The 26242-nt window shown below is 45.9% G+C and overlaps 1 protein-coding gene across 2 annotated transcripts in view; it reads right to left on the bottom strand.

Moving 5' to 3' along the window:
* The window catches only part of LOC106586306 (transmembrane protein 163), a 110539-nt gene extending 97386 nt beyond the window's left edge, over window positions 1-13153 (bottom strand). The window contains exon 1 of one of the 2 annotated variants that reach the window (XM_014173457.2): window positions 12674-13153. In XM_014173457.2, coding sequence (XP_014028932.1) covers window positions 12674-12860 — 187 coding nt within the window. In that variant the 5' untranslated portion in view covers window positions 12861-13153. The remainder of the gene's footprint in view (window positions 1-12673) is intronic. The other variant, XM_014173458.2, reaches the window with a different exon arrangement.
* Window positions 13154-26242: the final 13089 nt, after the last annotated feature.

Below are 26242 nucleotides of genomic sequence, written 5' to 3'. Positions count from 1 at the left end.
TTAATTAAAGATGAGTATTCACATACCTGCTGCGCCTTGGTCCATTTCTACAGAAGACAGCCGTTACAGAACCACCCACCAAAGGACCAAGCAGCAGAAGAGGAGGAAGCCACAGGAGAGAAAAAGGGAGGAATGGACATGGGAGGACGTCCTGGACGGCAAGGGAGCCTACACCTGGGAAGAGATCCTGGCCGGAAGGGATCGCCTCCCATGGGAACAGGTGGAGGCACTCAGGAGAGTGGAGGCAGCTGGACAGAGGAACCATCGGGAACGTTACGCTGGAACACGGTTGGCTAGGAAACCCGAGAGGCAGCCCCAAGATTTTTTTTTGGGGGGGCACACGGGTAGCTTGGCCAGGCCAGGGAGGAGCAGTAAGCCAGCTACCCGTGACTACAGGGAGGTGCGTACGAGGTGGAGGGGCGCCATGTTACGCTGAGGTATGCACCATCTCGCCTATACGGACGCACAGCCCAGTTCGCCCAGTACCAGCGCCCCGCAGGTGCCAGGGCAAGGTGAGCATCGAGCCGGAAGGGGGGATGCCAACCCTACAATCAAGACCGCCAGCGCGCCCTTTCGGTCCGGTGTTTCCCGCCAGACGCACTAGCATGGAGGTGCGTGTCTCCAGGCTGGCACGTCCTATACCAGCCCCACGCATCAGGAGTCTAGTGTGTCAACCCAGCCTCGCCAGTCAACAGTCACCAGAGCTGCCCGCCAGTCAACAGTCGTCAGTGCTGCCCGCCAGTCAACCATCACCAGAGCTGCCCGCCAGTCAACAGTCGTCAGTGCTGCCCGCCAGTCAACAGTCGTCAGAGCTGCCCGCCAGTCTACAGTCGTCAGAGCTGCCCGCCAGTCTAGTCGTCAGAGCTGCCCGCCAGTCTACAGTCGTCAGAGCTGCCCGCCAGTCAACAGTCGTCAGAGCTGCCCGCCAGTCAACAGTCGTCAGAGCTGCCCGCCAGTCAACAGTCGTCAGAGCTGCCCGCCAGTCAACAGTCGTCAGAGAGGTCAGACTGCCCTGAACTGCCGGAGTGGCCAGACTGCCCTGAACTGCCGGAGTGGCCAGACTGCCCTGAACTGCCGGAGTGGCCAGACTGCCCTGAACTGCCAGAGTGGCCAGACTGCCCTGAACTGCCAGGGTGGCCAGACTGCCCTGAACTGCCAGGGTGGCCAGACTGCCCTGAACTGCCAGGGTGGCCAGACTGCCCTGAACTGCCAGGGTGGCCAGACTGCCCTGAACTGCCAGGGTGGCCAGACTGCCCTGAACTGCCAGGGTGGCCAGACTGCCCTGAACTGCCAGGGTGGCCAGACTGCCCTGAACTGCCAGGGTGGCCAGACTGCCCGGTTCTGCCAGGGTGGCCAGACTGCCCGGTTCTGCCAGAGGTGCCCGCCTGCCCAGATCTGCCAGGGTGCCCTGCCTGTCAGGATCGGCCCGAGGGGCCCTCCTGTCCTCCGGCCCAGCCCGAGGGGCCCTCCTGTCCTCCGGCCAAGCCCGAGGGGCCCTCCTGTCCTCCGGCCCAGCCCGAGGGGCCCTCCTGCCCTCCGGCCCAGCCCGAGGGGCCCTCCTGCCCTCCGGCCCAGCCCGAGGGGCCCTCCTGCCCTCCGGCCCAGCCCGAGGGGCCCTCCTGCCCTCCGGCCCAGCCCGAGGGGCCCTCCTGCTCTCCGGCCCAGACCGAGGGGCCCTCCTGCTCTCCGGCCCAGCCCGAGGGGCCCTCCTGCCCTCCGGCCCAGCCCGAGTGGCCCTCCTGTCCCCCGGCCCAGCCCGAGTGGCCCTCCTGTCCCCCGGCCCAGCCCGAGTGGCCCTCCTGTCCCCCGGCCCAGCCCGAGTGGCCCTCCTGTCCCCCGGCCCAGCCCGAGTGGCCCTCCTGTCCCCCGGCCCAGCCCGAGTGGCCCTCCTGTCCCCCGGCCCAGCCCGAGTGGCCCTCCTGTCCCCCGGCCCAGCCCGAGGGGCCCTCCTGTCCCCCGGTCCAGCCCGAGGGGGTCCTCCTGTCCTCCGGCCCAGCACGAGTGGTCCGTCTGCCAGGGTCAGCCCAAGTGGCCCATCTGCCCGGCGCAGTTAGCAGCGCCACCGAAGTGGGCTACGCCGACGGTGGAGCAAGGTCCACGCCCTGCACCTGAGCCACCTCCAGGATAGGTGGGTTGGGGAGGGAGGGTGTAGCACAGTGCCGTCGGTGACGGCAGCCACCCTCCCTTCCCTCCCTTATTGTTTTAGGGTTATTGTTTATGGGTTTTGTGTTGGTTTTTTTTTGTTGGTAGGTGCATTCCGGGGTCTGCACCTTGAGGGGTTGGGTACTGTCACGTCCTGACCAGCAGATGGAGCTAGTGTTTTAGTTTTGGGGTCAGGACGTGGCATGTTTGTATTGGTTAAATGTTGGGTGGATGATTGGGACTTCCAATTGAAGGCAGGTGTGTATAGTTGCCTTTGATTGGAAGTCCTATATAGGTGTGTGTGTTTTTCTTTGGGGTTGTGGGTGGTTGTTTTTTGCACTGCGTTTCTAGCCTGCAGAACTGTAGCTGTTGTTACTTTGTTTGAATTGTTAAGTGGATGCTCTACTCCTTTATTTTAATTAAAGATGAGTATTCACATACCTGCTGCGCCTTGGTCCATTTCTACAGAAGACAGCCGTTACAGTAGCGGAATTACTTTGGCTTCTCTCCAGGCCTGAGGACATAGACTTTCCTCTAGGCTCAGATTAAAGATATGACAGATAGGAGTGGCTATAGAGTCAGCTACCATCCTCAGTAGCTTTCCATCTAAGTTGTCAATGCCAGGAGGTTTGTCATTATTGATCGATAACAATCATTTTTCCACCTCTCCCACACTAACTTTACAAAATTCAAACTTGCACTGCTTTTCTATCATTATTAGTTTTTTTTATGCATGAATACAATTGCTCACTGTTCGTTGTTGGCATTTCCTGCCTAAATTTGCCCACTTTGCCAATGAAATAATATTTAAAATAATTGGCAACATCAAATGGTTTTGTGATGAATAAGCCATCTGATTCGATGAAAGATAGAGTTGAATTTGTCTTTCTGCCCATAATTTCATTTAAAGTACTAAAAAAATTCTTTATATCATTGATCTTGGCTTCATAATAAAGTTTATTCTAATTTTTGTTGAGTTTAGTCACATAATTTCTCAATTTGCAAGAAGTAAGCACGTCAGATGTGCAGCCAGGCTTATTAGCAGCTCCTTTTGCCCCATCTCTTCCAACCATACAGTTTTTCAATTCCTCATCAATCCATGGAGCCTTAACAGTTCTAACAGTCAGTTTCTTGACAGGTGCATGTTTATAAATAATTGGAAGAAGCAATTGCATAAATTGTGTAAAGTGCAGCATCTGGATGCTCCTCATTAATCACATCAGACCAACATATATTTTTAACATCATCCACCTAAGAGTCACAGCAAAATCGTTTGTATGATCTCTTATACACTATTTTAGGCCCAGCTGTTGGAACTTTGGTTTTCCAGGATATAGCCACTATACTGTGGGTATGGATACAGCTTTAGAACAAAGTTCTACAGTATTAGTAAAAATGTGATCGATACATGTAGATGATCTTGTTCCTGTAGTGTTTGTAAACACCCTGGTTGGTTGATTAATAACCTGAACCAGATTACAGGCACTGGTTACAGTAAGAAGCTTCCTCTTGAGGGGACAGCTTGATGAAAACCAGTCAATATTCAGGTCCCCAAGAAAGTAGACCTCTCTGTTTACATCACATACACTATCAAGCATTTCACACATATTATTTAGATACTGACTGTTAGCACTTGGTGGCCTATAGCAACACCCCAAAAGAAAAGGCTTTAGATGTGCCAAGTGAACCTGCAACCACAACACTTCAATAACACTTGACATAAGATCTTCTCTAACCATTACAGGGATATGGCTCCGAATATATACAGCAACACCTCCCCCAAAATAATTTCTGTCTCTTCTATAGATGTTATATCCTTGTATTGCTACTGATGTATCATCAACTGAATTATCTAAGTGAGTCTCATAAATGGCTAATATATGAATGTTATCTGATGTTAGCAAGTTATTTATTCTCATGAACCTTATTTCTAAGGCTACATACATTAATATGGGCTATTTTTAGCCCTTTCCTGGGTAGCTTATCAGAGATAAACATAAAACTGAAAAGAGCAAACAAAGCAAGAGAAAAATATATACCTTCAGCAGTCCATTAATCCATTGGTGTGTGTGTGTGTGTGTGTGTGTGTGTGTGTGTGTGTGTGTGTGTGTGTGTGTGTGTGTGTGTGTGTGTGTGTGTGTGTGTGTGTGTGTGTGTGTGTGTGTGTGTGTGTGTGTGCTGCGGGGTTGGAGCTACGAAACCATAGGCTTGGCTCTCTCATCTCTTCCAGGCTTCTGGAAGGAAGGGTGGACAATGAGCCTGTCATAAGGGACACAAGCAATGTCCCCACGCACTCTGGCAGCTTTCATGGCTGGGATCAGTTCTTTCCTCTTCTGGCGCACAGCTTCAGGATAGTCCTTGTTGAGGAAGATATACGTTCCTCTCAAGTTCTTTGCTCGTTCCAGAACAGCTACCTTGTCCTTGAACCTCAGGAACTTGACCACTATCGGCCTGGGCTTATCATCTGGGCCGGTGGTGGGTTTTCCAGTCCTGTGGGTGTGCTCCACCTCAATCTCCCTGTGGTCCATCTTCAATTTCTCAGAGATCATTTCCCTCACTTTGTCCTCAGACTCAATCCAAGTCTCATGTGGAGAATCTGCAATTCCGTCCACCACCATGTTGTTCCGCCTTGATTGTCCCTCGAGACAAGCATTGTTGTCATGGATTCACACACAGAACTGATGTCCTCTATCAATGACTTACAGATTGCTGTCATCTTGCCGTTCTCCTGTTTCAACTCATCGAGCTGACCCTGGGAAAACTGCAAACTGTTCTTCAGGTCCTGGACCTCTCTGGTCAGGTCGTCCATTCTTTTATTACTAGAATCCACGAGTATTTGGACAAAACACTTGAAGCTATTTTCTTGTTGAGATTGTATACGCCTTGTATTGGGCTTCCCCTTACTTTGTTATGAGGTTTTTTCCTTAATGGGTTGTCTCTTGCACCTTTTTGGGGCAGTACTCCCTTAGTTTCGGGACCTCTGAGGGTTGCTGATGTTGGGACTTCCCTGGCTTAAGAGAGTGTGTTTTGCGATACAGATGTTGGCCATATCCCCATAGTGATGCAGTGAAATTAGGGTGGCAGGTAGCCTAGCGGTTAGAGCATTGGACAAGAAACACAAAGGTTGTTGGTTTGAATACATGCGCAAACAAGGTGAAAAATCTGTCGATGTGCACTTGAGCAAGGAATTTAACACCAATTTGCTCCAGGTGTGCCGTACTACTATGGCTGACCCTGTAAATTAAAACATTTCACTACACCTATCTGGTTTATGCGACTATATATATATAAAAAAATGTAACAATTGGCAAGTATTTGAAAGAGAACTTAAGGTTACTTGCTTAACCCTGGTTCTCTAATAATATGAGTGAAATGTATCATCGCATTCCCCTGCTTGCAAGAGTGTGAGGAAGAGAAGCATGCTCGAGAATAACCAGAGGGCGGGTGATTGGCTCCTTTTAAGGAAGTTAGGGTTCCTCCTCATTCACCACTTTACCTGTCTGTCTTCAACAGACGCTTTTGATAGGTACTAACAGTACTAGAGTAAGCGGTCCGGGGGGGTTAAATCAGCTATGAAGTAAGCAGATAGAATTGAAGTCTATCAAGTAACATTACTTGCATAATTTCTAATCCCCTTTTTTATATATACTGTATTGTTTTATTTATTATGCCCCTACCCCCCTCTCCCCTGGTTGGAGGACTTAATGGAAAACATACAAATTATATATAAAGTTTATTTCCTAATTGCACTGGAATCCAAGCACATCTGCCAATAAACCAATCACTCCAATCTTAATTCCAACCCTCAGATGTCCACAGATCTTTCCCAGTTCACTACCATATTGTATTATTTATTTTTGCAATACATCCTTCTATTTTACTGTGATGTCTTATGAGGGTCTTGAACCTCTCTATTTGTACAATTTCCAACGAGATTGCCCTAAAAATAAATACTATAATTTTTAGGGCAATTATGTTATATTACCTTATTACCATCTCATTACAATGGCTCTGGTCATCATATGACCCAATTGGTAATGGATTTCCATTAAGAGTAAATATAAATATTACAGCATAAAGCAAAAAATAAATAATTGTTAATCATTTGGCATGGAAAGGGCCACCATGTGTAATCTCACACTATTACAAAGATGAATGCCAAGTGGGGGTGGGAGTTATGATAAGCATAATTGGGACCTTGGTCATATCCTTGGTCATATCCATGTCACGTTGGTATAAAGAGATTCGGGAAACAGACGCAGGAGTGCGTAATAGGGGTATTTATTGCACCCAAATTACAGCGCGCCGTGTAAAGGCACGGGGACGAAGACCAAACAAACACTATGCAAAAACACAGGGTTGAAACAATAAAACAAAAGAGCGAGGAGTACCTCGAATAAATAACACACGCGCACAATGATTAACACACGGGACGATACCCGTAATCATCTGTGCAATCCACAAGGGCACGAAAGCCCAAAACACACAGCACAGGTACTCACACGCACCAACGGACCTAGTAACAATAATCAACCTCACCATGGTGAACAAAGGGCACATATATACAAATACAATCAGTGGGAATAGGGGCCAGGTGTGCGCAATGAAAGTTCCAGAGGGATCCGTGACAATCCAGTAATATTTTATATAATTTTCAAGTCTCCATGTGGATAACAAAGGGATTATGATCAAACTTGTGAAAGAGATCATGTGAAGGATAATCAACGAGGGGCTATGCGTTCTATGGAAAATAATGAACGATGCTCAAACATAGAACATGTAAGAATTAAGCAATAAGGCCCGAGGTGGTGTGGTATTGTCACAATTGTTTTCGTCTTCTGACGATAATGCGAAATCGTCATCAGAAAATGTGGACCAAAACGCAGCAGGTACGTGAATGCTCATCTTGATTTTTAATTAATCTCAAAAATGAACATACAAAACACAAAAAACGAACACTCGACAAATAAACAGTCTGGTAAGGCACAAGGCTATACACAGAATAATCACCCACAAATCACACATACAAACACACCCTAATATATGGGACTCTCAATCAAAGGCAGATAGACAACACCTGCCTTCAACTGAGAGTCCCAACCCCAATCAACCAAACATAGAAACACACAACCTAGACTAACCATAGAATTAACTAAACATAAACCAAAACCCGGAATACTAAATCAAACACCCTTTACACAAACACAACACCCCGAACCACATAAAACAAATACCCCCTGCCACGCCCTGACCAAACTACAAAACAATTAACCTTATATACTGGCCAGGACGTGACAGTACCCCCCCCTTAAAGGTGCTACCCCAGAAGCACCTTAACAAAAAATAACCCCAAGCAACACCAACAAAAAGTCCCCTTTTCTAAAGGGAGGGAAGGGAGGGTGGCTGCCGTCAACGACGGCACTGTGCTACACCCCCCCTCCCCAACCCACCTATTTCTGGAGGTGGCTCTGGTTCCGGCCGTTCCAGGCTGTCGGGCCACTCTGGCATCGCCGAGGGGCAGTCGGGCCAGTCTGGCATCGCCGGGGGGCAGTCTGGCAACTCGGGACAGTCTGGGCAGTCTGGCAATTCGGGAGAGTCTGGGCAGTCTGGCAATTCGGGACAGTCTGGGCAGTCTGGCAATTCGGGACAGTCTGGGCAGTCTGGCAATTCGGGACAGTCTGGGCAGTCTGGCAATTCGGGACAGTCTGGGCAGTCTGGCAATTCGGGACAGTCTGGGCAGTCTGGCCAGTCTGGCCACTCCGGCAGTTCAGGGCAGTCTGGCCACTCCGGCAGTTCAGGGCAGTCTGGCCACTCCGGCAGTTCAGGGCAGTCTGGCCACTCCGGCAGTTCAGGGCAGTCTGGCCACTCCGGCAGTTCAGGGCAGTCTGGCCACTCCGGCAGTTCAGGGCAGTCTGGCCACTCCGGCAGTTCAGCGCAGTCTGGCCACTCCGGCAGTTCAGCGCAGTCTGGCCACTCCGGCAGTTCAGCGCAGTCTGGCCACTCCGGCAGTTCAGCGCAGTCTGGCCACTCCGGCAGTTCAGCGCAGTCTGGCCACTCCGGCAGTTCTGCGCAGTCTGGCCACTCCGGCAGTTCAGCGCAGTCTGGCCACTCCGGCAGTTCAGCGCAGTCTGGCCACTCCGGCAGTTCAGCGCAGTCTGACCTCTCTGGCGACTGTTGACTGGCGGGCAGCTCTGACGACTGTTGACTGGCGGGCAGCTCTGACGACTGTTGACTGGCGGGCAGCTCTGACGACTGTTGACTGGCGGGCAGCTCTGACGACTGTTGACTGGCGGGCAGCTCTGACGATGACTGTTGACTGGCGGGCAGCTCTGACGATGACTGTTGACTGGCGGGCAGCTCTGACGATGACTGTTGACTGGCGGGCAGCTCTGACGATGACTGTTGACTGGCGGGCAGCTCTGACGATGACTGTTGACTGGCGGGCAGCTCTGATGATGACTGTTGACTGGCGGGCAGCTCTGATGAAGACTGTTGACTGGCGGGCAGCTCTGATGAAGACTGTTGACTGGCGAGGCTGGGTTGACGCACTTGTAGCCTGGTGCGTGGTGCTGGTACTGGGCTTACCAGATTATGTACACGCACCTCCAGGCTAGTGCGGGGAGCGGGAACAGGACGAGTCGGACTGGGTTGACGCACTTCCGGGTCCGCACGAGAGACAGGAGCTGGAAACCCAGGGCTATGGAGGCGCACAGCCGGTCTAGATCTTACCTCCTGCACAACCCGCCTTGGCTGGATGGAACTAGTAGCCCTGTACGAGCGGGGTGCTCGTACAGGGCAGACTGGGCTGTGCAGGGGCCTGATGGTAGCCGTGCGTAGAGCGGGAGTTGGGTAGCCTGGTCCTCGGAGGCGTACCGGCGACCAGATGCGCTGCGCAGGCATCCTCCTACCAGGCTGGATGCCCGCTCTAGCACGGCACCTGCGAGGGGCTGGAATAACGCGCACCGGACTGTGCGTGCGTATGGGTGAGATAGTGCGCTCCTCAGCGAAACATAGCGCTCTCCACCCCATACGCTCCTCCATATAACCACGAGTAGCTGGCTTCCGGCTCTTCTTACGCCTAGCCAAACTACCCGTGTGCCCCCCCCCCAAAATTTTCTTGGGGGTGCCTCTCGTGCTTCTCCTTCAGCGCGTACTTGGCCTCGTACCACCGCCTCTCTGCCTTGGCTGCCTCAATTTCCCACTGCGGGCGTCGATAATCCCCAGCCTGATGCCAGGGTCCGGCCCCGTCCAGAACTTCCTCCCAAGTCCACTTCTCCCGCCAGTCCAACTCGAACTCCGTCTGCTCCTTCCTCTGCTGCTTGGTCCTTTGGTGGTGGGTGATTCTGTCACGGCTGTTGTCGGTGAATGAGGACCAAAACGCAGCAGGTACGTGAATGCTCATCTTGATTTTTAATTAATCTCAAAAATGAACATACAAAACACAAAAAAACGAACACTCGACAAATAAACAGTCTGGTAAGGCACAAGGCTATACACAGAATAATCACCCACAAATCACACATACAAACACACCCTAATATATGGGACTCTCAATCAAAGGCAGATAGACAACACCTGCCTTCAACTGAGAGTCCCAACCCCAATCAACCAAACATAGAAACACACAACCTAGACTAACCATAGAATTAACTAAACATAAACCAAAACCCGGAATACTAAATCAAACACCCTTTACACAAACACAACACCCCGAACCACATAAAACAAATACCCCCTGCCACGCCCTGACCAAACTACAAAACAATTAACCTTATATACTGGCCAGGACGTGACAGGTATATGGCCAATATAACACGGCTAAGGGTTGTTCTTATGCACAACGCAACGTGGTTGTCTCGTTCACTCTATGTATGGTACTACAGAAATAGAAATTGAAAATTGAAACATTGTTCCCGAGGTTGGACAGGGTTATATTAACCACCGCTGTACCAAACTAAATACTAGGCTGGAAGCAAGGGGAAATAATGTGCGAGTTAGGATAAATACAAGATAAATACAAGAGATGATTCCAGTGGTATAGTGGTGTCTGGAGAAGTGGGTATACTGAATTTTTTTAATTTTTTTAATTCAAACAACGTGAAGGAAAGGCGCCCTGTGTGAAAAATTCTATGAGAAACAGTGACATACACTCTGAATTCCCTAAAATGATAAATCCCATATTGGTCTTTCACAGTCCGGCCAACCCAAGCTGTACTGTGCAAGTAGGCTACTAGTAATCCTACCATTGAAACAGATAATTGTAATCAAAATTACAGGTTTCAGATTTTTCCAATTTTTTTTCAGGTTTTCACTCTCAAAGTCACACTTTTTTTTAAACAGAAACAAACAAAAAATGGAATGTTCTAAGTCAGTGTTTCCCAAATCTGGTCCTGGGGTACCTCCAACAGTACACTTTTTTTTATTGTGACCCTGGACAAGCACACTGATTCAACTTGTCAACTAATCATCAAGCCCTCAATGAGCTGTGGTTGTCCAGGGCTACAACAAAAATTGTGTGCTGCTGAGGGTACACGAGGGCCAGGGTTGGGAAACACAGTTCTAAGTCCATAACCATGCTCAAACTACATCAGGAGACCACTTTTGAGGTCTTGGAAAAATCTAAGAAATGTATATTTTTAAGTGTAGTTACCCTTAATTAAAGTGTAGAAGCACCTAGCACTGTTGTTTGATTAGCAGTGTTTCTGTACCACATGAGTTGGAGTTTTCAAAAGAAATGGCTATTGGATTGATGCAAATAATCATGATGTCTTTCTGACAGGTATACTACTTTGTAGCTACTGTAGTTAACATTTAATAGAGAAGGTTTTGAGAAAGCTTTTCCATCTACCAGAAGATGGTTAGGCCTACCATTAGTATCGCTAGAAAACATATAGGCTATTCCTTATTTGTTTGAAACCTGGATGTTTTACTTCATATTATGAGGCATGTTTTAGGCCTACCTTACTTGAAAGTAGCCCATAGCCAAAATCCCACGATAGAAACGAGGAGGCAATTATTTGTATGATGCTTCTTACTCATATGCTTTCTAATGTTCTATTGATTTTCTTTCAACTGTCTTTCATTGTCTAGCAGCCAAAGGCATTATCCTAGTCATATTAGCAACCCACGATAGTTGTTGCATGTTTAAATCCCCCCTCTTTCTAAATTTCTAACGGATATGTCTATCTCTGTCCATGAAACCGCTCGCATGTGCGGTGCACGTTATAGAACGTTGTTTCCTGCAAACTGCTGATCTGTTCCATCAGCCTTCTTTATTGAAACGGCGTATACTTCCACTACACTACTTTGGTACGTATCAGTGGGGATTAAGAAGTAAGTACACGGAACGCCCACGGAAAAATAAGTGGGTATACCACTACACCACTGGATGATTTAGACAGCGACAATGAACACGATATTCTTAGGGGGCATAGTGATCATTTTCAGATGGAACTGTTAGCAGGCATAGGTGTGTCTGTGACCGCCAATACAGCACGGCTTGGAACGCTGCTTGTCCAATCAGCATCCAGGATCCAAACAACCAGTTTTATAAGAGTATATAACATAGGTTATGTATAGAATTGATGTCAGTTATTGAGTTCAAATAAGCTATAGTAATCATGTATGATTATGTTGAATGTGACCATAAAGTAAAGATGAATGATGCCCTCACCACCTTTCTGAGGACAATAGCACATTTTGTGGTTGTGAACACAATTCTTTCAAACAGGGACTTAAAACAAGAGTATGTGCTAACCTGTGTGTGTGTGGTGTGTGTGTGGTGTGTGTGTGTGTGTGTGTGTGTGTGTGTGTGTGTGTGTGTGTGTGTGTGTGTGTGTGTGTGTGTGTGTGGTGAGTGTGGTGTGTGGTGAGTGTGGTGTGTGTGGTGTGTGTGGTGTGTGTGGTGAGTGAGTGGTGAGTGAGTGAGTGAGTGAGTGAGTGAGTGAGTGAGTGAGTGAGTGAGTGAGTGAGTGAGTGAGTGAGTGAGTGAGTGTGAAAGAGAGAGAGAATGACAAAACTTCTGAATATTGAGTGAATTTTCATAACCACTGCATCACCAAAGACTCTCTACTGTCTTGCAGAACTGTTTTGTAAACTGTATCTTATTATCTCTCTTAAAAATGTATATATGTTACAGACTGAGTTAGGGCTCAGAATGTACATTCATTTTTGTATTGTTTGATAACCTATACACATTCACATAATGGTTTTTGTGATTCATCCAGAAAAAATAGATGTCACACTCAATTAACACCTTGATAAATATAATGACAAGAAAAATGTGTGACTATTATTTGTCTCTCAAAGAAATGTGTGACATATTGCCATGTATTTGATAGGCTATTATGCACGTTGTAAATTATTAGAAGAACACATTAACAATTTACCAAATTCATAATTTATATATATATATTTTTTTAAACTTTATAGATGGTAGGCCTATAAGTAAAGTCCAGAAGTGCCAATCAATCACATCGAAGTGGGGATTTACTTTTACAACAATAAAGTTTGTAATCCCTGCATTACTTACTACCTTGTCCCTCAACACTGTCCGTGATTTTCATCTCTTGGTCCCGGTCCATACTGAAAGGATCGCCCTGACTCGGTCTTTTGGATAGGTTCGCCTCCGGAGCGCATACGCCGTTTCTTACAGCTGAAGGATCCACGATTGTGGGATCCGGGACGGGGAAGGAATCTTGTGTCGTTGGGTCAGTCATGGTTTACTTATAGGTCAAAAGTCCTCGGGAAAATAATCTCACAAAGGACTACCAAGTGCAGCCATCTAGGGCGCGAATGCCGCCGGTGTTGACAAGCACGAAGTGAAGGCGGCGATGACTAGAAGAAATATAAACGCAATATCCACACCACAGCATCAGCAGCAACAGACCCCAAACCCCTCCCTCTCAACTCTGACGTGAGCAGATTCCTAAACTAAGGTTATTTTGCTTCACTTGTGTAGGAGAGATCTGATTATCAGCACATGCATTTTCTAGACATAAGACTGCCATGTGATGCTCAATTGTCGATTTGAGACACAGCAACTTTTTCACCCCTCCTTCTAAATCCTTGCACGCAACCATGCGCAAAATGCAAGAACCCCTCTCAAAAAAACAACTGTCAACATACAGTATCACTGGATTTCACTCATTTCTTTCTGGAAAATAATAGCCTTTAGTGTGATATCGATAGGCTACCTGGGCCGACTTGATTGACAATAATTACTTAAGCTATTGGTTTGTAACTATATTTTCTAGTTTGATATACATTATTTTAATAGGTTACTTTTCAATGTTGCCTACACTTGATCTGGTTTTACAAGTAATAGATTAAACTTCAGTAATGGATTGAATGGTATGAGTGAACGCAACTCAATCAATAGTGGGGTTTTCAGCAACTTGAAAGAATGAGTCCACAAGGTGGCGCAAAATGCACATAGCAGAAAACAGAACGCCGGATACACCTTTTGTTTTATTATAATAAACAGTTATAAACCTAAAATATGTGTGTATTATAGCTTAATCTATGGTTCACATTACCAACCAAAACATAGTTTTCAGTTTTGCAACATACACAATATATACAGTAGTAAGTGGACACCCCTTCAAATTAGTTGATTCGACTATTTCAGCCACACTAGGCAATCTCCATAGACAAACATTGGCAGTAGATTGTCTTTACTGAAGAGCTCAGGGACTTTCAATGTGCCACCGTCTTAGGATGCCACCTTTCCAAAAAGTCAGTTTGTCAAATTACTTCCCTTATAGAGCTGCCCCGGTCAACTGTAAGTGCTGTTATTTTGAAGTGGAAACAACTAAGAGCAGCAATGGCTAAGCAGTGAAGATCACAGAACTGGACTGCAGAGTGCTAAAGTGCGTAGCATAACATTAACATGATGCCTTCTAATTGCAGTCGCTGTACTCATAATATACAGGACAACGATCGCCTTACGGCGAGGATAGCTGTGTTGCAAGCCCAGCTTCAGACGCAATCGTTAGGCAAGGGTAATTTCAGTGTAGGAAAGGATGAAACAGCGTCTGTACCACCAGTAGGTACAGATAATAGTATAAATCAACTCGCACAGTCCCCGCAGCCAGACAACTTTCTCATGGCTTCTGGAGGGAAACGCTGTAGGAATGCTCAACCGGTGTCGCTCATTCAGCCGACAAACTTTCAACCGGTTCTCCCCATTAAGCAGCGAGTCGGGAGTCAGAGGCCGAGCCTTCTCTGGCCTCTACTCCTCCCGTTACGGGGTCTGAGACGTCGAAGCCTCCCACCATTAGCTCTGACAAATTGAAAACCCTAGTCATTGGCGACTCCATTACCCGCAGTATTAGACTTAAAACGAATCATCCAGCGATCATACACTGTTTACCAGGGGGCAGGGCTACTGATGTTAAGGTTAATCTGAAGATGGTGCTGGCTAAAGCTAAAACTGGCGAGTATCCACATCGGCACCAACGATGTTAGGATGAAACAGTCAGAGGTCACCAAGCGCAACATAACTTCACCGTGTAAATCAGCTAGAAAGATGTGTCGTATCGAGTAATTGTCTCTGGCCCCCTCCCAGTTAGGGGGAGTGATAAGCTCTACAGCAGAGTCTCACAACTCAATCGCTGGTTGAAAACTGTTTTCTGCCCCTCCCAAAAGATAGAATTTGTAGATAATTGTCCCTCTTTCTGGGACTCACCTACAAACAGGACCAAGCCTGGCCTGTTGAGGATTGACGGACTCCATCCTAGCTGGAGAGGTGCTCTCATCTTAACTACGAACATAGACAGGGCTCTAACTCCCCTAGCTCCACAATGAGTTAGTGTGCAGGCCAGGCAGCAGGCTGTTAGCCAGCCTGCCAGCTTAGTGGAGTCTGCCACTAGCACAGTCAGTGTAGTCAGCTCAGCTATCCCCATTGAGACCATGTCTGTGCCTCGACCTAGGTTGGGCAAAACTTAACATGGCGGTGTTCGCCTTAGCAATCTCACTGGAATAAAGACCTCCATTCCTGCCATAATTGAAAGAGATTGTGATACCTCACATCTCAAAATAGGGCTACTTAATGTTAGATCCCTCACTTCCAAGGCAGTTATAGTCAATGAACTAATCACTGATCATAAACTTGATGTGATTGGCCTGACTGAAACATGGCTTAAGCCTAATGAATTTACTGTGTTAAATGAGGCCTCACCTCCTGGTTACACTAGTGACCATATCCCCCGTGCATCCCGCAAAGGCGGAGGTGTTGCTAACATTTATGATAGCAAATTTCAATTTACCAAAAAAACGACGTTCGTCTTTTGAGCTTCTAGTCATGAAATCTATGCAGCCAACTCAATCAGTTTTTATAGCTAGGGTTTACAGGCCTCCTGGGGCATATACAGCATTCCTCACTGAGTTCCCTGAATTCCTTTCGGACCTTGTAGTCATGGCAGATAATATTCAAATTTTTGGTGCCTTTAATATTCACATGGAAAAGTCGACAGACCCACTCCAAAAGGCTTTTGGAGCCATCATCGACTCAGTGGGTTTTGTCCAACATGTCTCCGGACCTACTCACTGCCACAGTTATACTCTGGACCTAGTTTTGTCCCGTGGAATAAATGTTGTGGATCTTAATGTTTTTCCTCATAATCCTGGACTATCGGACCACCATTTTATTATGTTTGCAATCTCAACAAATAATCTGCTCAGACCACAACCAAGGATCATCAAAAGTCGTGCTGTAAATTCTCGGCCAAACCCAAGGACGTCAGAGTACAAAAATCAGTTAACCACCTAACTGAGGAATTTAACCTTTAACCTGCGCAATACCCTAGATGCAGTCGCACCCATAAAAACTAAAAACATTTGTCATAAGAAACTAGCTCCCTGGTATACAGAAAGTACCCGAGCTCTGAAGCAAGCTTCCAGAAAATTGGAAGCCACACCAAACTGGAAGTCTTCCGACTAGCTTGGAAAGACAGTACCGTGCAGTATCAAAGAGCCCTCACTGCTGCTCGATCATCCTATTTCTCCAACTTAATTGAGGAAAATAAGAACAATCCAAAATGTATTTTTGATACTGTCGCAAAGCTAACTAAAAAGCAGCATTCCCCAAGAGAGGATGGCTTTCACTTCAGCAGTGATGAATTCATGAACTTCTTTGAGGAAAAGATCATGATCATTAGATAGCAAATTAAGGACTCCTCTTTAAATCTGCGTATTCCTCCAAAGCTCAGTTGTCCTGAGTCTGCACAACTCTGCCAGGACCTAGGATGAAGGGAGACACTCAAGTGTTTTAGTACTATATCTCTTGACACAATAATGAAAATAATCGTGGCCTCTAAACTTTCAAGCTGCATATTGGACCCTATTCCAACTAAACTACTGAAAGAGATGCTTCTTGTGCTTGGCCCTCCTATGTTGAACATAATAAACAGCTCTCTATCCACCAGATGTGTACCAAACTCACTAAAAGTGGCAGTAATAAAGCCTCTCTTGAAAAAGCCCAAAATTGACCCAGCAACTCACTGCCTTCCTGAAGACAATGTATATGAAACACTTCAGTCTGGTTTTAGACCCCATCACTGCACTTTTGAAGGTGGTAAATTACCATTTAATGGCATCAGACCGAGGCTCTGCATCTGTCCTCGTGCTCCTAGACCTTAGTGCTGCTTTTGATACCATCGATCACCACATTCTTTTGGAGAGATTGGAAACCCAAATTGGTCAGGCCTGGTTTAGATCTTATCTGTCGGAAAGATATGTTTGTCTCTGTGGATGGTTTGTCCTCTGACAAATCAACTGTAAATTTCGGTGTTCCTCAAGGTTCCGTTTTAGGACCACTATTGTTTTCACTATATATTTTACCTCTTGGTGATGTTATTCGGAAACATAATGTTAACTTTCACTGCTATGCGGATGACACACAGCTGTACATTTCGATGAAACATTGTGAAGCCCCAAACTTGCCCTCGCTGGAAGCCTGTGTTTCAGACATAAGGAAGTGGATGGCAGCAAATGTTCTACTTTTAAACTCGGACGAAACAGAGGTGCTTGTTCTAGGTCCCAAGAGACAAAGAGATCTTCTGTTGAATCTGGCAATTCATTTTGATGGTTGTACAGTCGTCTGAAATAAAACTGTGAAGGACCTCGGCGTTACTCTGGACCCTGATCTCTCTTTTGACGAACATATCAAGACGGTTTCAAGGACAGCTTTTTTCCATCTACGTAACATTGCAAAAATCAGAAACTTTCTGTCCAAAAATGATGCAGAAAAATTAATCCATGCTTTTGTCACTTCTAGGTTAGACTACTGCAATGCTCTACTTTCCGGCTCCCGGATAAAGCACTAAATAAACTTCAGTTAGTGCTAAACACGGCTGCTAGAATCTTGACTAGAACCCAAAAATTTGATCATATTACTCCAGTGCTATCCTCTCTACACTGGCTTCCTGTTAAGGCAAGGGCTGATTTCAAGGTTTTACTGCTAACCTACAAAGCATTACATGGACTTGCTCCTCGCTATCTCTCCGATTTGGTTTTGCCGAACATACCTACACGTACGCTACGGGCACAAGACGCAGGCCTCCTAACTGTCCCTAGAATTTCTAAGCAACAGCTGGAGGCTGGGTTTTCTCCTATAGAGCTCCATTTTGATGGAATGGTCTGCCTACCCATGTGAGAGAAGCAGACTCGTTCTCAACCTTTAAGTCTTTATTGAAGACTCATCTCTTCAGTAGGTCCTATGATTGAGTGTAGTCTGGCCCAGGAGTGTGAAGGTGAACGGAAAGGCACTGGAGCAACGAATCGCCCTTGCTGTCTCTGCCTGGCCGGTTCCCCTCTCTCCACTGGGATTCTCTGCCTCTAACCCTATTACAAGGGCTGAGTCACTGGCTTACTGGTGCTCTTCCATGCCGTCCCTAGGAGGGGTGCGTCACTTGAGTGGGTTGAGTAACTGACGTGATCTTCCTGTCTGGGTTGGCGCGCCCCCCTTAGGTTGTGCCGTGGCGGAGATCTTTGTGGGCTATACTCGGCCTTGTCTCAGGATGGTAAGTTGCTGGTTGAAGATATCCCTCTAGTGGCAAAGTGGGTGGGGTTATATCCTGCCTGTTTGGCCCTGTCTGGGGGTATCATCGGATGGGGCCACAGTGTCTCCCGACCCCTCCTGTCGCAGCCTCCAGTATTTATGCTGCAGTAGTTTGTGTCGGGGGGCTAGGGTCAGTCTGTTATATCTGGAGTATTTCTCCTGTCTTATCCGGTGTTCTGTGTGAATTTAAGTATGCTCTCTCTAATTCTCTCATTCTTTCTCTCGGAGGACCTGAGCCCTAGGACCATGCCTCAGGACTACCTGGCATGATGACTCCTTGCTGTCCCCAGTCCACCTGGCCGTGCTGCTGCTCCAGTTTCAACTGTTCTGCCTGCGGCTATGGAGTCCTGACCTGTTCACCGGACGTGCTACCTGTCCCAGACGTGCTGTTTTCAACTCTCTAGAGACAGCAGGAGCGGTAGAGATACTCTGAATGATCGGCTATGAAAAGCCAACTGATATTTACTCCTGAGGTGCTGACCTGTTGCACCCTCGACAACCACTGTGATTATTATTATTTGACCCTGCTGGTCATCTATGAACATTTGAACATCTTGGCCATGTTCTGTTATAATCTCCACCCGGCACAGCCAGAAGAGGACTGGCCACCCCTCATAGCCTGGTTCCTCTCTAGGTTTCTTCCTAGGTTCTGGCCTTTCTAGGGAGTTTTTCCTAGCCACCGTGCTTCTACACCTGCATTGCTTGCTGTTTGGGGTTTTAGGCTGGGTTTCTGTACAGCACTTTGAGATATCAGCTGATGTAAGAAGGGCTTTATAAATACATTTGATTTAATGATTGAGGTGAAGGCGTGCATGGCCATGCAGTTGTGGGTGAACAAGGGAGTACAGGAGGGGGCTGAGCATGCACCCTTGTGAGGCCCAGTGTTGAGGATCAGCGATGTGGAGATGTTGTTTCCCACCTTCAGCACCTGGGGGTGGCCCGTCAGGAAGTCCAGGACCCAGTTGCACAGGGCGGGGTTCAGACCCAGGGTACTATGGTGTTGAATGCTGAGCTATAGTCAATGAACAGCATTCGTACATAGGTATTCCTCTTGTCCAGATGGGATAGGGCAGTGTGATGGTGACTGCATCGTTGTGGACCTATTGGGGCGGTAAGCAAATTGAGGTGGGTCTAGGGTGACAGGTAATGTGGAGGTGATATGATCCTTGACAAGTCTCTCAAAGCACTTCATGATGACAGAAGTGAGTGCTACTGGGTGATGATCGTTTAGTTCAAGGGCCAGTCTTATGTCTTGTGGGGTATGCATGGGTGTCTGAGCTGTGTGCCAGTAATTCAAACAGACAGCTCAGTGCATTCAACATGTCAATACTTCTCACAAATGCAAATACTGATGAAGTCAATCTCTCCTCCACTTTGAGCCAGGAGAGATTGACATGCATATTATTAATGTTAGCTTTCTGTGTACATCCAAGGGCCAGCCGTGCTGCCCTGTTCTGAGCCAATTGCAATTTTCCTAAGTCCCTCTTTGTGGCACCTGACCACACGACTGAACAGTAGTCCAGGTGCGGCAAAACGAGGGCCTGTAGGACCTGCCTTGTTGAAAGCGCTGTTAAGAATGCAGAGCAGCGCTTTATTATGGACAGACTTCTCCCCATCCTAGCTACTGTTCTATCAATATGTTTGGACCATGACAGTTTACAATCCAGGGTTACTCAAAGGAGTTTAGTCTCCTCAACTTGCTCAATTATCACATTTTTCATTACAAGATTTAGTTGAGGTTCAGGGTTTAGTGAATGATTTGTCCCAAATACAATGCTTTTAGTTTTTTAAATATTTAGGACTAACTTATTCCTTGCCACCCATTCTGAAACTAACTGCAGCTCTTTGTTGAGTGTTGCAGTCATTTCAGGTGCTGTGGTAGCTGACATTGTATAGTGTTGAGTCATCCGCAAACATAGACACACTGACTTTACTCAAAGCCAGTGGCATGTCGTTAGTAAAGATTGAAAAAAGTAAGGGGCCTAGACAGCTGCCATGGGGAATTTCTGATTCTACCTGGATTTTGTTGGGAGAGGCTTCCATTAAAGAACACCCTCTGTGTTCTGTTAGACAGGTAACTCTTTATCCACAATATGGCAGGGGCTGTAAAGCCATAACACAAGTTTTTCCAGCAACAGACTATGATCGGTAATGTCAAAAGCCGCACTGAAGTCTAACAAAACAGTTAGCTAGCTATCAACACTGAGAGTCCTGTTTACTGTGAGTAACTGTTAGCTAACGTTATCAACTCATCTAACTAATGTTATCTAGCTAGCTTACTAAACTACTTGTCATTTATGTTTGTTTGACAGCATATCACAGTTTTTAAAGCTGCTGATGGTCGTATGGTTTTATCCTAGTGCCTATGTTGCCATGCCAAGCTAAAATTGGTACATTGTATTGGAGCTGACACAGAAAGGAAGGAATATGAGCTGGCATGCACAGAGGGGCGCACTACCATCAGCAGGTATGTTGCAGAGGGGACCGTCCTCAGGAACTACGTGGATGTTCTGGCTATCCTTTTCAGGCTGAGACAGTTCTGCTGCCACCCTGACCTACTGTGCAAGACCACTACACACACAGGTGGGGTTGCTGTGACTCCTGGAGAGTTGAGAGAACGTCTGATAGAGGCTGGTGCTGGTCCAGTGGCTCTGATGTGAGTGTGCTATATGTCTGGACTGTCCGTCTGCTCATCATCACACACTGTGCACACGCCTACTGCAGACTGCATCGCAGAGGTCATACGCACCGAGCAGGTGCGGTGCTCTCTGTGCAGAGGCCAGATCAAGGCCAGTGAGCTGGTGGAGTTTCCTCAGGAAGAGGAGAGCAATCTCTCAGAAAACTGGATGAGCAGCTCCAAGTTGGAGGTGCTAATGTCTAGCCTGCTCACAGTCTGGTTGTCTCTGTTCACACACTTCCTCGCGCTACTGGAGGTCCAACTCAGGGAGGAGGGTTTCAGGTTTGTCTGTCTGGATGGCACTGAGTAGTAGGATTATATTGCGCGCGACTCAGCACATACTCTAAATAGACCTGTACGGCATAACCAATCCGAGCTGCAGTAGGCCTATATGCAAATACAGTTGAAGTCGGAAGTTTACATACACCTTAGTCAAATACATTTAAACTCAGTTTTCACAATTCCTGACATTTAATCCTAGTAAGAATTCCCTGTTTTAGGTCAGTTGGGCTCACCACTTTATTTTAAGAATGTGAAATGTCAGAATAATAGTAGAGAGAATGATTTATTTCAGCTTCTATTTCTTTCATCACATTCCCAATGGGTAAGAAGTTTGCATACACTTAATTAGTATTTGGTAGCATTGCCTTTAAATTGTTTAACTTGGGTCAAACATTTTGGGTAGCCTTCCACAAGTTCCCACAATAAGTTGGGTGAATTTTGGCCCATTCCTCCTGACAGAGCTGGTGTAACTGAGTCAGGTTTGTAGGCCTCCTTGCTTCCCACGCTTTTTCAGTTCTACCCACAAATGTTCTATAGGATTGAGGTCAGGGCTATGTGATGGCCACTCCAATACCTTGATTTATTGTCCTTAAGCCATTTTGCCACAACTTTGGAAGTATGCTTGGGGTCATTGTCCATTTGGAAGACCCATTTGCGACCAAGCTTTAACTTCCTGACTGATGTCTTGAGATGTTGCTTCAATATATTCACATAATTTCATTCCTCATGAAGCCATCTATTTGTGTCAAGAAGCAGTGCGGCTTGGCTGGGTTGTGTTTCTGAGGACGCACGGCTCTCAGCCTTCGCCCCTCCAGAGACCGTACGGGAGTTGCAGCGATGGGACAAGACTGTAACTACCAATTGGATACCATGAAATTGTGGAGAGAAAAAAAGAAAAAACATTTGATATTGAGAAAGAACAGCAGTTATTTTATTTTGCATATTACACATTTTATAGTCTATATTTCATATACAAACGTCATCTGAGATTCAATTGACACATGCGCATTCACACTGAGCTAATATCTTTGAGAAACAGAAACGAGCAAAAAGTTGTGGTTGTATTTGATTGTTTATTGAAAAGCAAAGAAAGGCATGCACCTACAGAGGATAAACATAGGTACAAGGTAGGCGTTTCATGATTAAAATTGTATTGACCTTGGGCGAATCGATGTAGTCAGACCTAGATTCAACAAAGGCTGGTTTATGCTCCGCTTTGTTGGTGAAGTTCATCATAAACTTGGAGTTTTAGTCCGCTACAGCAATGGATGATTCAAACACGGTAACTTTACTGTGGTAAGACAATTTTCCAAACCTTTTAGCTAATCTCTATAATAAAATAGTTAGATGGCTATTTTAGCTTGTTGTTAAGCATTGGAAATGTTCAGATTGGTGTTAGTTTTGTATGCTATTAATGTTTGACGTGTTATTAGTTGTAATATTATGGAGAAAGATTTAGCAAAGTTGTTTGAGAGTAGCTGGTTCCACAATTAGAGAGGCTGGTTTCAAATACAAATACTTCTAGAATTGCAAAAAAGGTGGAAATCCTCTAGTCTATTCAGTGACACTCAGAGAATTTTGATAACTCTAATGGCCAAAAGCCTATTTTAGCATGGGCAGCACCATTGAGGACTTTCACAATTTTGAAGTAGTCAACTGGGTGGGACTTCCTATGGGTTAAGGAATGATTTCATAATTCCACTTGGGTCATCACCAGAAGGGATCAGTGAATGAATTATACTCGTCAGCAAATATTCCATAACTGCAGGTGGCAGTAAATTACCAACCTTGGTAAATTACCTGTTCAAACAACAAACTACAGGTGGAAGTATGCAACCTTTTAGATGGTTTGCCAACTCATAGAAGTAGTAGAAGAAAATTGACTACTTAAAAATGGAGATTGCCTCAATGGCACTGCCGCTGGAGTGGAAGATGGCAGACCGGCTGTCCACATGTTGTGGTTGCATAGAAGAGGCGTGCTAAGAGCCTCGGTGTGACCCTGGACAACACCCTGTCGTTCTCCGCTAACATCAAGGCGGGGACTCGATCCTGTAGGTTCATGCTATACAACATTCGCAGAGTACGACCCTGCCTTACACAGGAAGCGGCGCAGGTCCTAATCCAGGCACTTGTCATCTCCCGTCTGGATTACTGCAACTCCCTGTTGGCGGGGCTCCCTGCCTGTGCCATTAAACCCCTACAACTCATCCAGAACGCCGCAGCCCGTCTGGTGTTCAACCTTCAGAAGTTCTCTCACGTCACCCCGCTCCTCCGCACACTCCACTGGCTTCCAGTTGAAGCTCGCATCTGCTACAAGACCATGGTGCTTGCCTACGGAGCTGTAAGGGGAACGGCACCTCTGTACCTTCAGGCTCTGATCAGGCCCTACACCCAAACAAGGGCACTGCGTTCATCCACCTCTGGCCTGCTGGCCCCCCTACCTCTGCGGAAGCACAGTTCCCACTCAGCCCAGTCAAAACTGTTCGCTGCTCTGGCACCCAATAGTGGAACAAGCTCCCTAACGACACCAGGACAATCACCGAGTCAATCACCACCTTCCGTAGACACCTGAAACCCCACCTCTTTAAGGAATACCTGGGATAGGATATAGTAATCCTTCTAACCCCCCCCCCGCCCCCAACAAAAAAAAGATATAGATGTACTATTGTAAAGTGGTTGCTCCACTGGATATCTTAAGGTGAATGCACCAATTTGTAAGTCGCTCTGGATAAGAGCGTCTGCTAAATGACGTAAATGTAAATGTAAGCCACGAATTGAAGAGCAAAAAAACGTTTAATAGCATGGACACAAGATGTAGAAAGGCAAAGGACACAGCTAAGAGACAGAGAGAGTTTATGGTGTGTCGACTGATAGAGAGGAAAAGTTGAGTTCCGAGGGAGAAGGTGGGTTGAGGGTGAGTGGCGTCAAGTTCAAACGGAGTGAGTAGTACTCCAGACAACTCGGGTCAAGAAAACAGAGCAGTACTCCAGTCAACTCAGGTCAAGATCTGTTTCTTGCTTTGCTCTTAGGAACAGGGCACCATTTGAAAGGAGTGATTTCTGAGGTAGCTTTAAATGTTGAGTTGGAGCAATTGATTATATCCCGGTGTTTGTGACCCTTGCCGTTTGGTGCGTCACAGACCCGGGGCTGAGTGTAGTGAAACAGAAGAATCATTGTGTCTGTTATTTTGAGTTTTGATGTTGAGCCTTTACCCAACAAAGTAGTGCTAACTGAAATATCTTAACCCGTATGAGCTTTTGTGCTTAACCCTATCCCAAACCTTAACCATTCATAATGAGTGCCTCAACTTAACCCTTAACTTCAAAATTTGACGTTTGGATAAATGGAACAATATAGAGCAGCAGGAGCAAGAAAAACACTTTGAAATTTGACGTTTGGAGCAACTTCAAAATTTGAAGTTTGGAGAACATGGATCAACATTTAATTCTGCAGTGAGTCTGAGCTTGTTGAATTATTATTCCAAATCATGAGTATCAAACTTACTTAAAAGTAGGGAACAATGCTTAAATTTCTTTGTTGAAATGTTCCTCATGAGTTATCACGTCGAAAAATTACATTGAAAAGGTGTTTTCCAGATGTTGAAGTTAGGTTAATATTAGGTTCTGGATGAAAGGTGAAAATACGTATTAACCGGATGTTGAAAATGTGTTTTTCAGATGTTGAAAATATGTATTTTTTGGACATTGAAATCGGGCACATTTTTTATGTTCCGAAAAAAAGTTGAGAAAATGTAAATTCCAGAAGTTGAAAATATGTATTTCTTTGGTAATTGATTCTATGGCCGAATGTAAACTGCACTTACATTCTCAAGTAAGCATTATATCACACTAATACTTTTATCCATTTAATATAAGAGGAGCCAACTGAAGATTGCAACAGAAAATATTTGGTAACACTTTACTGTAGGTGTTTTTATGCATGCATTCATAAAGCTTTTATAACAAAAAGTACTGGTTTATATCGTTCCTTTCTGCTCCTTTTTTAACCTGTGAAATACATGTATTTTTTTACATTGAGCTCATTAAATTACTTCACCAATCAAGTGTGGATAGAGTAGGCAAGCTAATTATTTACATGCGTGATGGGCAGACAGTGTAGCCTATGGCGCAAGATGCGACTGAAATTTTGCGGGTGGGGTGAGAGCTAGAGAGGGTTGATGAGGCTTGAGACACTGGGCATCTTCTTGTGACATGCATTATCTAGCTAATTAAACATCTTGCTTCTGAATCAAGCTTGTAATGTCAGTACAGTAGCCTATGCTTTGAAGGGGGAGGAGCAGGTAGCAAAAAAAACACGCACAGGCAAAGATTTTCAGCTTGCAGGCAAACACTGGAATACATTTCTGAGGGACAGAGTGAGGGCTTTGCATAGGTGTTTTTTTGTGGGACTAGAAAAAAATGCCTGGTGCATTAAATACATTTATTAACCGGTTCCCATGCATTTAAATTAATGGTTCTGTTATGGAACAGTATGGATCACTTTTGTTCCAGGTTCTGTTTCTGTTCCTTGAAAATGTATATTTTTTGGTTCTGGAAAAATTTGGTTGAGGTTAGAAAAGTGGGTTAGCTCAAATGCTCTCCTAGCCTGCTGGCTGTACGCCATCTAGTCACAACCATAAACTGCCATTGCTGGGCCTCCATCAGCAGATATCTCCTTTGCTCCTTTTTTTTCTGGTTCATAAACAATCAATGAACTAAGAAGACCAGACCCAGTTGCTAATGCATTGGTGCAAATGGGAGAGCCACCCCTTAAGCAGACCGGAACTGTTAACAATTTTGGTTCATTGTTCATTTTATCTTTGTCCATCAGGACATGTAGGTAGAGGGATCATTGGGAAAGGGGCGTTGCTACCCCATATTGCCAAGATTCGCCTCTTCCTCTCTATTGCTTTTATCGGCTGTAACCGAATTAAAATGAGCCTATTAATAAAAAATGTGCGCATTGAACTACACATCAGAATCGTGAAGTTCACACTCCAGAACGAATGGTGGCGATGATGCACTACCAGTTGGTTTGGCTGTGTCAAAAAAAGCTATCGAAGAAAAACTATTGTGGTTTCC

Source organism: Salmo salar, chromosome ssa25 (genome assembly GCF_905237065.1).
Source record: "Salmo salar chromosome ssa25, Ssal_v3.1, whole genome shotgun sequence".
NCBI classification, from domain to species: domain Eukaryota; kingdom Metazoa; phylum Chordata; class Actinopteri; order Salmoniformes; family Salmonidae; genus Salmo; species Salmo salar.
The sequence above is the reverse complement of the archived record's forward strand: the minus strand, read 5'-3'. Positions and strand labels throughout refer to the sequence as shown.